Source organism: Semicossyphus pulcher, unplaced genomic scaffold (genome assembly GCF_022749685.1).
Source record: "Semicossyphus pulcher isolate SPU_LCO1_2020_fin unplaced genomic scaffold, fSemPul1.0.p SCAF_12, whole genome shotgun sequence".
In the NCBI taxonomy this organism is placed as follows: Eukaryota; Metazoa; Chordata; class Actinopteri; order Labriformes; family Labridae; genus Semicossyphus; species Semicossyphus pulcher.
Window position 1 is genome coordinate 27,654,112 of NW_027211626.1, and position 17,114 is coordinate 27,671,225.

Here is a 17,114-nt window from a genome sequence, read left to right on the forward strand (position 1 = left end):
GACGAAGACGCAAGTGAAAGACGCAAGTGAAGGATGCATGGATGCAGTTTAAGAGACGTGAGAAGTGGTGATCGCTCCTTTTAGTGCGGATGAAGCTTCACATGACCCAGTCTTTTTTTCCTGTGCGCGCCCACAGAGCCTGAAGCAGGACGCCTGAGTTAACAAAGTAAGTTTATAACCACCTTCGAGAAAGCTGTTATCTCTAACTGGGGATTGACGATTTAAATTGGATTTTGAACGTCTGACAGCCCACCGCTAATATTTTCGTCCAGTCTCGTCTCGTTAACGAAAACAAAACATACGTGACGTCGTTTTTATTCATCTATTTTTAGCTTGACAATGTCTCGTCTTCATCATGTAAAAATGGTCGTTGACGAAAATTTATCGTCATAATTTTCGTTAACGAAATGAATACTGTTGAAAACTTGTCACTTAAATGTTTTTTTTCTTTCTCTGGTTGGTTTCCTGGTTGAAGCTGCTTTTTAGTTTCACTTTCACTCATCGGCTTCATGCAGATTACGCTTTCCATTATTGCTCTGTGTTGCTTCGAACAAAGAACAAAACTAAAGCAGAAACAAGAAAATCTCATGACTGTTAATTGAAGTTAAAAAGTGAACCGGAAATAAACACCTGTATGATGCAATACAACAGTGCTGCAAGAAGTGTAGAACTGTAGTTTAAAATGGCGTGGTAGTGCTGTCTTATTTTTCTCATTTGCATAAAGGATTGGTGCTTTAAATGGCAAACATCCATCATCTGAAATCTTCAGTGCACAAAACTTTATCCTTCCTCTTTTTAAAAGAGTTTTTGGTGCTGGACATTATCAGGCCTTTTGCTTCCTTTGACACAGAAACATATCTGGTTAAACACACATCAGGGTTCCCACGAGTCCTGGAAAACCTGGAAAATGATTGACAAATTTTCCAGTCATGGAAAACATATGGGAAATGAGAAAAAAGGTCAAATGTCCTGGAAACGGTTACGTTTGCCTGAAAAATTATTTATTCTCCCCCTGCCTTGTGAGCGAATGCAAACGGGTTAAAAGTTATGCGCTAAATGTGTGTTGTCACCTTTTTCTGGGCAACATTAAGGCACAGCGCTTCTCTGCTTCTAGCCGGCGCAGCGCCCCACGTGACGCTACCAGCCAATCAAATTTGCATTTCCGCTTAGAGCAGTTCTGCAACCCAGTGCTTCCAATTGACTTTGTCGCTAGATTTAGCGACTTTTCAGACCCCGTTAAGGACTTATCGCCTAGAGACAAAACTAGCGACTGTATGTTGTAAAGTGTCGCTAGTATTGGTCTGCGAGTGTGAGGTTTTTCTCTCCCGCGGCCACAGGTTCCTCTCTGTCCTCCGTTGAGTGACAGGCAGAGGAGCCGAGGAGAATTATAATGGGAGTGTCGTTTACTGAGTTAGCTGTGCGCAGTGATATGCGGCATATCTCTGATTTCAGAGATTCAGAACATGTAACAGCGGGAGCTTCGAGGTAATTACGGTTAACAGGCTAACATCTTAATGGGCCACGTTTCACTCAGTATTTCACACTTGTTTTATTGTCTGACAATAGAAACAGAAAATAAGTGAATGAAAACAACTTGGGTGGATTAGTGTAATGTGGGACAGTGACTAATGTGGGACACCTAAGAAACAAAAGTGGGACAGCATGATTTGGCTAATGTGGGACAGTCATATACTACTTTATTTGATTGAGAAAATATATTTTTAGGAAAGTTAAATGTCTTCTAGTATATTTATTAAACATTTGGGCTTGAAATGTAGCAATTGTGTTTGTTTTAAGATCAGGATTTAAAACACTGTTGTGATTTGCCCCTGAATCTTTTTTAAATCCAATGTTACATTTATGAATTATTTACATGTTTATTATAATTGTTTCTGTCTGAAATTTGACATTTGTAATACATTATTTTAAATAAAAACTAGTGTCCCAGATTTCAACACAAGGTGTCCCAGATTAGAAAAAACATTAATTCTGAAACAAGATGGTATAAGGAACATTAATATATGTGCCATTTTCCCTTTGATTACAATATCTGAAAATTGTCTTCTGATTTAATAAGGGAACATCTTGGGGATATTGTATTGGCTTCATATATAAATATGGTACAAAAGTCAGAATTGCAAAAAGTGTTCCACATTACACTAATCCACCCTACTGTGTATGTGCACAGATAGATAGGGAGAAGAAATTAGAGAGATTAACGACTTTTCATGTAAACTTATGATCGTTAATTTCCAATGAAAGTAGCTGTCAACAGAGTGAGATGCGCACAGGGAGCACAGGGAAGAGGGGCACCCTTAAAATGAGAAAAGTAGGTAGTGAAAATGTAAGTATTACATGTTCATTTGAACCGCTGGCATTTCTTTTTTCCACTGTTGTTAGCATAAATGAATGTGATTTAACATGGCTAAATTAGCATTACAGCTATCGATTTGTAACTTTTAAACAAATCAAATGCAATTCAAAGGGCTTGACAGGTTGATTAAACAACAAAAATGGGCAGTAATACATATTTTGTTATATTTATGACAATTTATGTTTTGCTAGGCTATTTTGGCAGTGATTTTGATTTTTATTATGTTTGAGAATTGCAGGTGTCAGATGTGTAAGTAAACCGAGTTGTGCAGTAAACTGAAATGAAACAAAGGAAATTGTTTTTCAGTGATTTATTGAAAATATTCAAATATTTTTAGAGGAAGTGCAGGAGAGAAAGTAAGAGAGAAGAGAAAGTTGAGTTGGAAATTGCCCAATTGAACATTGTTACTCCAGTTTGTCATGCTAATGAAGTGCTATGCTGTAATCCGTGGGTGTTTGCATTATTCTATGATACATTTGTCATAATTATTTTTCATAGATAAATTATAGCCATAGACTGCACATCAAATGTCTGAGTAATAAACATAGAAACAATCTGGGTAAATGCAAGTTACAACTGTAGAACAGAACACTTCCAAAGAATGAGGGGGACAGGGGAATGTATTAGTGTATGACGTGATAACTTGTCTCTGTAGCGGCTGAAAATGTCCTGGAAAATAATTTCAGGGAAAGAGTGGGAACCCTGACACATGTAGTAGGCTAGAGGGAGTGAATTTGTGCATCTCTGGGTCGTTTTGGTTTTTGGTGTCCAACCTCCTCTGAGATAAAAGACAAATAATTATTTGACAAAGCTGAAAATAACTTTTGTCTGCTCTCAGATTTATAAAAATGTTTGCATCAATACAATCAATAAGTTATTGAGAATACATATCATGTCTCTGAGTGTTAAAGGCATCTTAAGTTGTATTGTTCAATAAAGTTAAACTGATTCAAAGATTCAATTGGTTATCAAACGGTCACTCATCAGGCTCATACCTGAGTTTGTAAAGATGTTACAGATATGTTATCAAAGGTTATTTAAAAAAAGTACATCATTTATTTAATAACTCCACCACACCTACTTTATCTTTGTTTAGTTATTTTAAGTTAAAGTTGACAGAAAATTATTTTAATGAAGGGACAATTGGTTTTTATGATGGTGTTTCTTTTTATATAAAATCTGCAGATGTTTTGTTTTTTTCCTTTTAGAAATATCAGACGAGAGAGAGATGATATTAATTTTGACAGACAGAAGTATGCATTCCAGTAAAATCAGATATTATCCTGTGTCACTCTGAGTTTATTAATTAATGTCCTGACTGGAGTGTCCTGGACTCTGGTGTCTGGTTGTTTCTAGACTTTGACTGTGAAGTTATTAGAGTGTGACAGCGTCCTTAGATTGTTGAAAAATAACTTATGAAAAATGATCAGCAGCAGTTTCTCTCTTTGTGTTTCCTTTACAGGTGAAGGTAGAACGTGGATCTGAAGTCACCTGGTGAGTATTTTCTTTATCCTGCCACATGTTAAACTGGAAGCATTTGCATGTCCTTCTTGAACAGCAGTGAACTATACATGACTCCATATGAGCTCTCTAGTGGACACAACGTACAGCTGTATAAAAAGGAATATATTCTTCTACATTTGTCTACAGTGGAAATCTTTTAATCGTTTCTTCCTTTGGTGCCATCTGGTGGTAGAATGAGGAATGACACTGTGGTAGAGAGCAGTGTGTGTCTCTGTGATGTAAAGCTTGTTGTAATGAATGGGCATGTTGTTGTGTTTGTGTGAAGGTGGGGGCTCTGCTATGAGTCAGTGTGAGGACAGAGAGGAGGGAGCCCCTCCCTGTAAGACCACTCTGTGTGGGGAACATGACAGCCAGACCAAAGCTCAGAGGTGAGATGAGGATCTCTAACTGTCCTTGTCAGAACTCAGCACTCAAATCACTCAATCATCTTTGTTCACACTCAGCTCTGTGTGTTTGTGTTGTGTTGAAGCCCAGAGCAGCAGCTCAGACCAGACTCTGCTGGACCTGAACCCAGCTGTTTGTCCTTAAAGAGTGACCGGTCTAAGGGTCGAATGATTAATTTCAAAGATGGACAGCAGTCTAAGGATCAAAAGTAATAATTTATCTCACAGTTTCTTATTATCAGTATTAGAAAATTAATACATTTCAGCAGCAATAATTCTGGAAGATTTTCAGTGATTATGAACGTTCATCAGTGTTTGTGATTCTTTCAGTATCAAACATGAGAGACCAGATTCTCCTGGACCTGAACCCAGCTGTTTGTCCTTAAAGAGTGACCGGTCTAAAGGTCGAATGATTAATTTCAAAGATGGACAGCAGTCTAAGGATCAAAAGTAAGTAGTTGGTTGAAAGATGGAAATAACTCGGATTGTCAAAGGTAAGAATTTAAAACAGTTTCTATCAGGATCCAACAGCAGGAAACTATTTTACTCATAAATAAGTGTACTGAGCACGTAGCTTCCTGTGTGTCCTGTGTTTGTAGGAGGATCTATCAGGATCCACTAGATAGAATGTATCACATGTAACACTGTGTCATTATATTATATACAGTATATTATATTATCTTTGTTCCACAGAGTTCAGCAGCAGAGCCCAGAGGTTCCCATTGGTCAGTCTGCCCAGCATAATGAAACACAGCTGGACTCCATATTTATGGTGTGTAAATGATCAAACACAGCTACTACTGAGAATCAAAGTTTACTTAAATCTACATTTATATGTTACTGAATTGTTTCCTAAATACCGCAAACCCAATCTCTGCCTGAATCATCACAGTCAGTGTTTTATTGACTGAATGAAGCGTTACATTGCTGAACAGCACAGAGTCAGAGGTCAGAGGTCGTGGTGGATGGTGGTCTCACACAGACTTTGGCAGCAGAGAGCAGAGTTCACAGACTGAGTCCAGTTTGTGTTTTAAACAACAAACACTTTGATCAATGTTAATGACAGTTTGTGGTTTCAGTTTAATCTCGTTTCTAATAAACACATCGTGTCCAAAGTCACTGCAGACTTTTTCTGCATGAAACCAGACCAGGATATTTCTCCAACATTATTCTAATTTTTACATAAACTTCATTTCTAGTAGACAGGACCATCCACAGATCTAACACTGAACTACCATTGTGATCCAGTGTCCATGCTGCGCTCTGCAGACTAGCAGGCTTTCTGTCTGTCACTGATTATCTTTTGTTGACTTCTACAAGTCAAAGTTGACTTTTTGTTCTGTTCCAGCTGCTGGAGGAGAACATCGTCAGTTTTGTGAAGGACGAGCTGAAGACAATCAAGAGGGGTCTGAGTCCAGGTTACCCAGAATGCTTAGAGAGTCAGAGGGAGGATGAGGAGGTGTTGGACAGTGAGGAGGAAGAGCAGAGGAGGAGCAGCAGAGAGGCACTTGTGAAGATCACACTGCACTTCCTGAGGAGAATGAAGCAGGAGGAGCTGGCTGACTGTCTGCAGAAGAGTAAGAGGATTTTTACACATTTAACATGATGGAACGAGGAAATGGAGTCAACATGGGAGAGGTCTACATGTAAAACTCTGCTGCTTAAAAGATGCACATTTTATTTTGCTGAAGAGATTTCAGAGAAGAAGAAAATAAATAACAGCCTGATGTCTTACAGTTTAAAATCATCAGAATGATTGCAGCATAAACTTACAATACATTTCTTGTTTGTTCATTCAGGAACTTTTATTCCAGACTGCAGACAGAAACTCAAGTCTAACCTGAAGGAGAAGTTCCAGTGTGTGTTTGAGGGGATCGCTAAAGCAGGAAAGCCAACCCTTCTGAATCAGATCTACACAGAGCTCTACATCACAGAGGAAGGGACTGGAGAGGTCAATGATGGACATGAGGTCAGACAGATTGAAACAGCATCCAGGAAACCAGACAGACCAGAAACAACCATCAGACAAGAAGACATCTTTAAAGCCTCACCTGGAAGAGATCGACCAATCAGAACAGTGATGACAAAGGGAGTGGCTGGCATTGGGAAAACTGTCTTAACACAGAAGTTCACTCTGGACTGGGCTGAAGACAAAGCCAACCAGGACATACAGTTCACATTTCCATTCACCTTCAGAGAGCTGAATGTGCTGAAAGAGAAAAAGTACAGCTTGGTGGAACTTGTTCATTACTTCTTCACTGAAACCAAAGAAGCAGGAATCAGGTTTGAAGAGTTCCAGGTTGTGTTCATCTTTGATGGTCTGGATGAGTGTCGACTTCCTCTGGACTTCCACAACAATGAGATCCTGACTGATGTTACAGAGTCCGCCTCAGTGGATGTGCTGCTGACAAACCTCATCAGAGGGAGACTCCTTCCCTCTGCTCGCCTCTGGATAACCACACGACCTGCAGCAGCCAGTCAGATCCCTCCTGAGTGTGTTGACATGGTGACAGAGGTCAGAGGGTTCACTGACCCACAGAAGAAGCAGTACTTCAGGAAGAGATTCAGTGATAAGAAGCAGGCCGGCAGAATCATCTCCCACATGAAGACATCACGAAGCCTCCACATCATGTGCCACATCCCAATCTTCTGCTGGATCACTGCGACAGTTCTGGAGGATGTGTTGAAGACTGGAGGGGGAGAAGAGCTGCCCAAGACCCTGACTGAGATGTACATCCACTTCCTGGTGGTGCAGACAAAACGGAAGAACATTAAGTTTAATGGAGGAGCTGAGACAGATCAACACTGGAGTCCAGAGAGCAGGAAGATGATTGAGTCTCTGGGAAAACTGGCTTTTGAGCAGCTGCAGAAAGGAAACCTGATCTTCTATGAGTCAGACCTGACAGAGTGTGGCATCGATATCAGAGCAGCCTCAGTGTACTCAGGAGTGTTCACACAGGTCTTTAAAGAGGAGAGAGGACTGTACCAGGAAAAGGTGTTCTGCTTCGTCCATCTGAGCATTCAGGAGTTTCTGGCTGCTCTTCATGTCCATCTGACGTTCATCAACTCTGGTGTCAATCTGATGTCAGAAGAACAAACAATTCATCATGAATCTGCAGAGACACACTTCTACCAGAGTGCTGTCGACAAAGCCTTACAGAGTCCAAACGGACACCTGGACTTGTTCCTCCGCTTCCTCCTGGGTCTTTCACTGCAGACCAATCAGACTCTCCTGCAAGGTCTGCTGACACAGACAGGAAGTGCCTCACAGACCAGTCAAAACACAGTCAAGTACATCAAGACAAAGATCAGTGAGAATAAGTCAGCAGAGAAAAGCATCAATCTGTTTCACTGTCTGAATGAACTGAATGATTGTTCTCTAGTGGAGCAGATCCAACAGTCCCTGAGTTCAGGACCTCTGTCCACAGATAAACTGTCTCCTGCTCAGTGGTCAGCTCTGGTCTTCATCTTACTGTCGTCAAAAAAAGATCTGGACGTGTTTGACCTGAAGAAATATTCTGCTTCAGAGGAGGCTCTTCTGAGGCTGCTGCCAGTGGTCAAGGCCTCCACCAAAGCTCTGTGGGTACACACCTAACTATACAAGTTTAAAGTAGCTTTTCTTTACTCTGAAGTAACAAACATTGTTTGTGATCTGTGATCTTCTTCAGGCTGAGTGTCTGTAATCTGTCAGAGAGAAGCTGTGAAGCTCTGTCCTCAGTTCTCAGCTCCCAGTCCTCGAGTCTGCGAGAGCTGGACCTGAGTAACAACGACCTGCAGGATTCAGGAGTGAAGCTGCTGTCTGCTGGACTGCAGAGTGAACATTGTACACTGGAAACTCTCAGGTCAGTATGAGGCTGATTGAACAACGGTTGATATATTTTACTTTTAAAATTGGTAAGATTTTTTATAATAACACGATTTTATTTCCAGTCTGTCAGGCTGTCTGATCACAGAGGAAGGCTGTGCATATCTGGCCTCCGCTCTGAGCTCCAATCCCTCCCGTCTGAGAGAGCTTGACCTGAGCTACAATCATCCAGGAGAACAAGGGGTCAAGCTGCTGTCGTCTACACAGGAGGATCTACACTGTAGACGTGACACGCTCAGGTATGGACCGATAACAAGAGTTCAGACACTGCAGGTGCCTCTAATAAAAATATATATCCTTCTGCTCGGTGTGCCAAAGCAAGTGTCAAAGAAAAAAAACTGAAAAACTGTTGAACTGAAAATACAAACTGAAAAAGCTGAATGCATTCTTAAAATATAAACAGATAAGATCAAATAAAAAAGTGTGGACAGCAGTTAAGTACAAAAAAGTGACAGCTGTGTAAACCAGAATGCTTTTTTTCTATTTGAGTTAAAACATGTTTTTACAGTTACTTGTTCTTTGTAAGTTTGTCTATATACTGGGATGAGCAGTGCAGACGGTCAGTGCAGGTACACACAGGTGTCTTCATGGAGGTTTGGGGCTGTCAGACACCCTCTTTCTGTCACAACAGCTCACAGACCTTGCTCTGCTGTGTTTGCACATTGCTGTACTTCACCCAGCAGGTATGGGAGTTTCTGGGTGTTGTTCATGTTGTCAAAGTCTTTTTGGGTGTGTGTAATCAGTGGGAAGTATGCGAAGGTAGTTAAAAAAGTGTAGTTCTGTTTCCACCTCCTGTTGAGTGCAGTGGGTGCAGAGTCTGTCCTCTTTAGGAAGCCGGGGGGGCCTGTGGCGGCCTCTCTTGATGGCCAGGCTGTGCTCACTGAGTCTGTACATAGTCAATGATTTCCACAGTGCTCAGGTATTCTGCCACTGTGTACTCTCTGTTTAGGGTCAAGTAGCATTCCAGTTTGCTCTGTTTTTTGGTTGATTCTTTCCAATGTGTTAAATAGTTTTCTTTTTGTTGTTCTATAATTTGGTTTAGTCTAATTGGGTTTCCGCCTGGGGGCTCTGCTTGTGAATGGAATCCCAGGACCAGCTGGCTGAGGAGCTTTGATGTAGCATTACTGCGTCCAGATGCAACCTTTGAGAAATAAACTATGAAAGCAAACATTTAACCTGCTTTAACTGCACTGAATAGACGTTGGGAATTACCCACCCACTGTACTGTTTTATATGAAAGGCTGTGTAGAGAATTTCACCATCACAGAAATCATCTTACAGACTGCTGAGGTCACACGCACACTCTGTAACCTCAATGTACAGGAAGCAGCTGATTCCTGATCCAGATGATGTTCCAAGTCGGGTTTCTTAGATACTGTGGCCCCACAAGGCTGTGTGCTGAGCCCTTTCCTATACTCTCTGTATACTTAACACTGTGTGCCAACCCATCACACGAACACAATCATAAAATTTGCAGAAAAAACAACAGTGGCGGGACTGATCACTGAGGGCGATGAGTCTGCTTACTAAGAGGAGGTACAGAGGCTGACAGACTGGTGTGCGGATAATAACCTGGCTGATTATTGACTTCAGGAGGAAGCAGGACGACCACCTACCACTGCACATTAATGGAGAGACAGTGGAGAGGGTTTCCAGTTCACCTTCCTGGGCACCCACATCTCACATGGTGTATAATCATACACCCTCTGGTTAAAAAGGCACAACAAGGGCTCTACTTCCTGTCACAACAACTGCTGGTGTCCTTCTACCTCTGCTCCGTTGAGAGCATACTGACACATGGGATCCTGGTGTGGTACGTCAGTTGCTGACAGGACAGCCCTGCAGAAGATCATCAATGCAACCCAGAAGGTCAGGAACACGTTCAAAGACATCCTGCATCCTGAAAGACCCATCTCACCCTGCCCATCACCTGTTTGACCCCCTGCCCTCAGGGAAGAGCTGCAGACCAATCAAAGCATGCACCAACAGACTCAAGGCCCGCCTCTACATTCATCCGATTGGACGATGAGAAAAAAACACCAATGACATCGGGCGCTTTTCTGCTTTGAGTTGAAGTTTTTTCAACTCGAGGAGCTCAGAGTGTTTCTTCACAATTCGCAAGGCGCACAGAGCGAAAAAATTGAGGCGCTCTGCAACGCAAAAGCAGCGCGCAAAACGCGTCCCTCTCACTGAAAACTGTCTCTGTCTGATAGGGCCTTTAATCGGCTTTGTCTTTTCATCTTCGCGTCTTCTTCATCTTTGCATCTTCGTATTTGCCTTCGCATCTTCATCTTTGTCTTCTTCCTCCTTGCATCTTCATGTTGAACAGCAGTAAGGACTCATGTTGGATAGAAAATCATTCTGACTGTGTTTCTTCTTCCAGGGTGGACCATGGTGGAGAGCAGTGTTTAAAGCCTGGTCTGAAGAAGTGTAAGTGTGGAATCAGTTTGACTCATGATGACCAAACAGCAGACTATCATCAGACACACCTGAAGGGTTTATTCTTTGTAAACTGACAAACTGCTGCTGTGTTGTGTCTTTTTCTCTCCATCAGATTTCTGTGAACTCACTCTGGACTCAAACTCAGCACACAGAGAGCTCAAACTGTCTGACAACAACAGGGAGGTGACATGTGTGAAAGAGGATCAGTCATATCCTGATCATCCAGATAGATTTGAACACAGGCCTCAGCTGCTGTGCAGAAATGGTCTGACTGGTCGCTGTTACTGGGAGGTCGAGTGGAGAGGACTGGTTTATATATCAGTGAGTTACAGAGGGATCAGAAGGAAAGAAGACAGTCGTGACTGTGTGTTTGGATATAACGATCAGTCCTGGAGTCTGAGCTGCTTTGATGGTGGTTACTCTGTCTGTCACAATAAAAAAAGAGCAGCCCTCCCTCTCTCCTCCTCCTGTGTCTCTCACAGAGTAGCAGTGTATGTGGACGGCCCTGCTGGCACTCTGTCCTTCTACAGAGTCTCCTCTGGCACACTGATCCACCTCCACACCTTCAGCACCACTATCACTCAACCATTTTATCCTGGGTTTACATTCTGGGCACCTGGTTCCTCGGTGTCTCTGTGTTCTCTGCAGGAGGGAGAGTCTCCTTTCAGTCCCGTGGACTAAATGTTGGTGGACGAGGCTTGGCTGTGGTAAATATTTGGCTGATTTTGTTTTTAATGTCAGAAATGTGTTCCCCTGAACAATCCTGACACAAAGAGGAAGTAACTCTAATGAACTACCAAAATGTTACACATTCTTCTCTAAATGAAGATGTCCACCCTTACTATTAAACACAATGACCTTACTTACAGCATTTCATAGAAACGTGTTTACAGATACATTAAACTTAGATTATAGTCTGAACCCAACCCAGTGTGCACATTAGACAAGAGCTGTTAGCAGAAACACAACTACATTAAATCATAAGTCCTCTCAGAACCAGGCAACACATTACGTTTTTTTTGAAGGTCTGTAATAAAAATGTGCAGCGTAAAGTTGATATAAAGTCAGTTAACAAACATTTTTGGACACTTACAAAACACTTTTATTGTAACTATAACTATGATGAAATCGCATTTTAAGAGTTCATAATGTAACGGTATAAGAGTGTCATACGATAATCTGTAAAATGAAATAAATGTGGAATAATGAGGTAATTAAAAGAATAAATGAGTTAAAATTTAAATATATGGAAATATTAAGGGAAATCAATAAAAGAATGGAAGCTGTAGGAATGTTATTAAAAGCATTTATTTTTTATTGTAAGCATTTTATTTCTTATGTATATAATCATTCATAACTTATATTAAATGTCATATATATATATATAATATATATAAAATATAAATTACATATATTTAACTTTTTTTTTCATTTCATTGTGATTTAGTTATTTCAGTTGTTTCTTTATATGTTTAAAATTATTTCCTTATGTTATTTCTCTTATTCTTTCTCTCGAAGTGTCAATCAACTGTCCCTGTGCAGGTCATCCTGCTCTAAATATTAGTTTATTACTTTATAACTTACAATAAATAAATAATGAATAAATCTAAATAATAAAAATATAATAAAACTTAAGTCACTATTAAACACTCCCTAGTAACCAACCTGACCCTGTTACAGCTGTATTTTCTGTGTTTGTGTATTTTTGCACTTTAACAAGTTATATTTTGTGTTCATGGATGATCTTTGCCTTTTTTAAATGCATCTTTTTTTTTTATTTTTTTTTTTTTTACTTTATTTGGAAGAACTATGCGTGAATGTCATGAATTATTCTGTATGAATAAATTTTACTTAACGAGTAATAAAACATTAAATACAAACATTGTAGGGCTTTCCTCTTTAAAATATAAATACAAATAAAATATATTATTGTGGAGCTTTTGAGTCAAACAAGCACAGCAGACGTCAATTCAGAACCATTTTATATTTCTTTTTGTTTTCTTTCTCTTCAACAGTAAAACGAACAAGAAAAAAAATTCAAAATAAAAGCTACCTGTCATGAGTCATTGTTTTTCAGTTTTGTAATTCTTTATATTCATCATGTTTTGATATTAATTTCCTGTGTAACTTTGTATTTAGTCACTGTGTCTCTTCCTGTCTATGTTAATTTTTTCCCGCCTACGAGATTGCATGCCATGCCCTCATTATTTTCACCTGTGTTGTTAAAAGAATAGGAGAATTATGCAGTTATTTGGGTTATTGTGAGTCCAGCAGCTGTGCAACCAGAGGGTTTAATACCAGAGGAGGGAGGGTATACCAACAGTAAAGGTGGGACATTCATAGATATGATCACTTTTATAACGACACTGTTTGTACATAACTGACTTAGAAAACACTTGAGAACGAAGTAGTTAATATTTCTTTATTTGCAGATTACATTGTGATCAGTCTCTGGAGGCTGAAAAAGCATTTAAGTAAAACACAAACATATCCTATCAGATATATTTCAGCAATGCCAAATAAAAGACACAAAATGTAATGGTGTAACTCTGCAAACAGAGTGATAAAAAGAGCTCATTCTAAGTAAATCAGAAGTTAAAAGTTTATTTTTCAGCAATAAAGTTAAAGACAATCTGAACTGTACAGCAAGCTCATTAAACTTAAAGCTCCTGTGAAGAACTCTCAGTTTGTGTTGATTTTGGCGCCCCCTGTGGACAAATCTGTACCTCATGTCTCTTTGCTGATTTTGTCCTGTACAAGCTTCAGTGATATTTTTTAACTTAACAGTCTGTGTGATATGAATCACTCACTTTAAATTTTTGCCCTGGAAAATGTGAACGAAGGCAGTGTGCAGTAAATCACTTTGTCTGACACCTACCCCCCCCCCCCCCCCCCCCGGCAGTTTCAAGCATCAAAAATAACTATATAGAAATAATCATTCTTGTCGCTGATGGTCTGGATTGCTTTTGTAGGTCATGAAAAGTCATCAGAATTAATTTCAGTCTGTTTCATGACCAGTGAAAAACTCCTCACAGGAGCTTTAAACATCTGGCTGTAACTAAGACTTTGTACAATATCAACTTCATTTTTCACATCAGTAAATGAAATCCTCAGCAAAGTTTTTTATGTGCAGTAATGCTGTAAATAAATGTGTAAAGCAGTAGACTCATTTTTGGAGAGTTGATGTTGGCATGGAGGTTGTTGATCAGTGAAGTCTGACTGAAACAGAAGGTTCTCCAACATTATCATAGTCATCTGCATCATGATCCACCTGTTAAAAACAAAAACAGGTAAAGTAGAAGTAAAATTGCGGTCACTTCACTGTGTACAGATTGATCAGTAACTCAAGAGACACTAGAGAGGGTTAGTGAAAACCAGAGGGACCATATTCGAAGGTAAAACATTTGGTAACTCACTGGCTCCCCTTAGAAAAAAGCTAACGTTAGCATTCAACTACTCAACTACTTCCTAGCTAACGTCAGCGTTTGGAAGTGTTACACAACAAGATAAGAAAGGTGTACATTTTTAGCAAGCAGTGACGTTAGCATGCTAATAGTAATTTATGCTATCCAAAGGCAGAGTTAGCCTTTCATTATAACTTTCATGAAAACATGTCAAATCTGTGGTTTCTTGGTGGAATAATGTGGTTCAGTTTCCAGGTTATCAACTTAAGTGTGATTATGGATGGCGGCGGTGTGATCAGGATGGGAATTAGTGTATGTTGGTGGGACAAATGCCCTTTTTTAGCTTGAGCCCCTGCCCCCCAAAATGTCTGTGCATGGCCCTGAGTTAAAAGATAACAAATTGTCAGGTTTCAAACATCTATTACTTTTTAAAACCTGGATCACGGCAGTATAACAGCTTTCAAGCTTCCCACCCTGAGAGGAGTGATGGCCAGATGTAAATATGGCCACTGCCACATTACCCTCCCCAGTTCACATCATGTTTTATTTCTAACTCACCGTGTTGTCGTCACGTGGTCTCTTGTGCCCTGGAAAATAAACCACAGAGAAACATTTAAGCTCCAAACGCAAAGGTAGTGGTGATCTGTGGAAACAAATGTTGGTCTGAATTTTCTCACCACGAGCTCTGCAGAGAAGAAAAGTAATCACAGTAATGAGGAGGAGTTCAGCCACACGCAGAACCAACATGATGATGTCCAGACCAGAACAACCTCTGCAATCTGTCGAACAACAACAGAAATGACAGTCAGGAAAGTCGTCAGCAAGAAACCAGAGGCACAAAAAATATTTCAATCAATCGTCGACCTCTTTTATCTCGAAGGAGATAAGTTGGATGGATTCAACTGGTGCACAGTCAATGATGATGCTGTAAGGATGGATCCTGCTGGCTCTGATTACAATTTCAATTTTCATTGCTGATTCTCTCGTGCATTAAAAGAGGCCAATTGTGACTTGAATATATAATGGCTGTTTTGAATTCGCCTGAACAGCACCAGAGCTCTGAGATGCTATTTTCTGCAGCACAGGTAGGGGTGCAATCCCCCTTCTGAGTCTGCTCTGAAAAATCTCAGTAACTGGAACAGCATCTTATTCAGTGTTTGAACAACAAAGTGTGGTGTTAAAACTTCAGTTAAACTTTAAAACATGTTTTAATATTTCAGAAATATATACTTTTCAGAGGCAGCTGTGTGGAGCATTTTAAAGCAGTCACCATTTATCGACTAAATAACATAAAGCAGAAAAAACAAACACAAAGCAGAATGCTGTAATCCTGCATGTGTTTGCTCAGTGACAAATTAAAGAAACAGATGTATAAAGATGTTGACTCACCACCATAATGTTCTGTTGAGGCGACACTGGCTGCAGACGCTGTCAAGGTGGTGAATGCTTCGAAGCTGCTTTCTGTTGTTGGTGGAATTGTTGTCGGTGTTGTGTCCTCAGCTAAAACAGATGAACACAACTTAAACAGTCCACGACGAAACTTGTGTTGTGATGTGATTTTCAAATTAAAATCAATACATTTACAAATATTCTAATAATATAATAATAATTTAAGTTAATTGTTAAAACAAAACAAAATATTGTGTAAATACTCACACTCTAGAGCCCACAGAATAAAACGAGTGTCTTCTGATTTGCCGAGGTGTTTGCAGATGTAAACACCAGAATCCTCCTCTGTGACCGCTTGTATGACCAGAGAACAGCTCTCTGTAACACTCAGTCCTTCTCTGTAAATCCATCCACTTGCAAACAACACTTCTTGTTGATATTTTCCTAAATAACTGAAGATCCAAGCTGTACTTTGACAGTTCTCTTGATATTTTATCACATTTTCACAAGACAAAGTGACTGCATCTCCAACACTGACAAAGAGGACAGTTTTTGTTTCAGTTGCTGCTGTTGAGAAAATGAGAGAAAATCAAAATAATCAAATTGAAATGATAAAATGTCTGTTATGTTTGTAGTGTGACACTCAGACTTTAGTTTCCAAGGGATTACATTCTCATCCAGACAAAATGCAGATTATAAAGCACCTTCAATCAGATGGATAGTTATTATTTGCATTGTTCCATTTATAAATGTGATAGATGTTTTCTTACCTGGAAACTGAAGCAGCGCTATAAGAAATACAGAAGTTTGAATCCATGTGAGCTCAGACATCGTGAGTCTTTCTACTTCTGTTGTCACGCTCGAGTTCCTACAGTAGTCATTTTTTAGAGGGGCTGCATCTACTTCCTGTGGTTAGTATGATGTCACTTCCTCATCGTGACTTTTAGTCTGTTTAGGTTATCATATCTCTAAATTTCTTATAGATGTCCAAACACACAAAACATTTTGTTATACTTTTATAATGTTTTTTTTTTCATCCACAGTGTCTGACAGTTACCCTGAGTTGTTGAACAGAACGATGAGAAGCACCCACAGCAGATTGAGGAAGATCATGTGAAACTTTAATTAGCATTTAAAAAAGACAAAGTCACTGATTACAGAGCAAATACATATAGTTTGTTGGTGCTTCTCAGCCAATCTAACGCAGTGACAAGCAAACTTTATATATTAATGTTTAAAATGAGTCTGAAGTTCACACTGTGTCCAGTCCCACACTGCATTTATGTCAAACATGTCTTTCATCCTGAGATGAAGAAGAAGCGGACTGAGAAGGTTGAACATCTGAAGATGCAGTTTAGATGAATGTTTGCAATCATGCACTTGTTTCTATTAAATAGAGTTCATTAGATTCATGTTGATGTTTCAAATGTGAACAAACAAGCCAAGAGTCAAACTCCTTGTCCTCTGTCACTCTGGATGTGCATCATGTGAAAGCACAGGGATAAGATGATATTTTAGTGGTCAGAGGTCTGTTGGGTCCTCGTGTTTACTGAGAACTGAGCAGGAAGGAAGGGAATGTGGGTACATCAGCAGAGCTCTGCTGAAAACCACTTCATCTATTTGAAGGTTTTGGGTCACTAGCAGCGGTTAACATAAATGAGCGTCCTGACTTAACTGTGTTTAAGTGCTGCTAAAGAATAAGAAGCTGCAGGTCTGTTCATGTTGTTTTTGAA

General features: G+C 39.8%; 1 protein-coding gene across 2 annotated transcripts; it reads left to right on the forward strand.

The window, feature by feature from the left end:
• Window positions 1-4,177: 4,177 nt before the first annotated feature.
• On the forward strand, window positions 4,178-11,896 carry LOC138588935 (NLR family CARD domain-containing protein 3-like). Of its 2 annotated transcripts, none has more exons than XM_069659190.1 (9): window positions 4,178-4,266; window positions 4,612-4,731; window positions 4,975-5,053; window positions 5,630-5,858; window positions 6,081-7,860; window positions 7,950-8,123; window positions 8,212-8,385; window positions 10,530-10,576; window positions 10,701-11,896. In XM_069659190.1, the coding sequence occupies exons 1-9, from the start codon at window positions 4,178-4,180 to the stop codon at window positions 11,267-11,269; spliced, it is 3,261 nt and encodes a 1,086-aa protein (XP_069515291.1). In that variant the 3' UTR covers window positions 11,270-11,896. The 2 variants fall into 2 exon arrangements, with proteins under 2 accessions (XP_069515291.1, XP_069515290.1); XM_069659189.1 differs by lacking the exon at window positions 4,178-4,266 and adding an exon at window positions 4,428-4,490.
• The last annotated feature ends 5,218 nt before the right edge of the window (window positions 11,897-17,114 follow it).

What these genes read in the sequence shown, in the direction of transcription:
- LOC138588935 (XM_069659190.1), top strand. Translation starts at nt 4,178, where the DNA reads ATGAGTCAGTGTGAGGACAGAGAGGAGGGAGCCCCTCCCTGTAAGACC. An exon ending in AGCCAGACCAAAGCTCAGAG is followed by an intron (nt 4,267 to 4,611) that starts GTGAGATGAGGA and finishes TGATTCTTTCAG; the next exon opens with TATCAAACATGAGAGACCAG. An exon ending in TGTAGACGTGACACGCTCAG is followed by an intron (nt 8,386 to 10,529) that starts GTATGGACCGAT and finishes TTCTTCTTCCAG; the next exon opens with GGTGGACCATGGTGGAGAGC.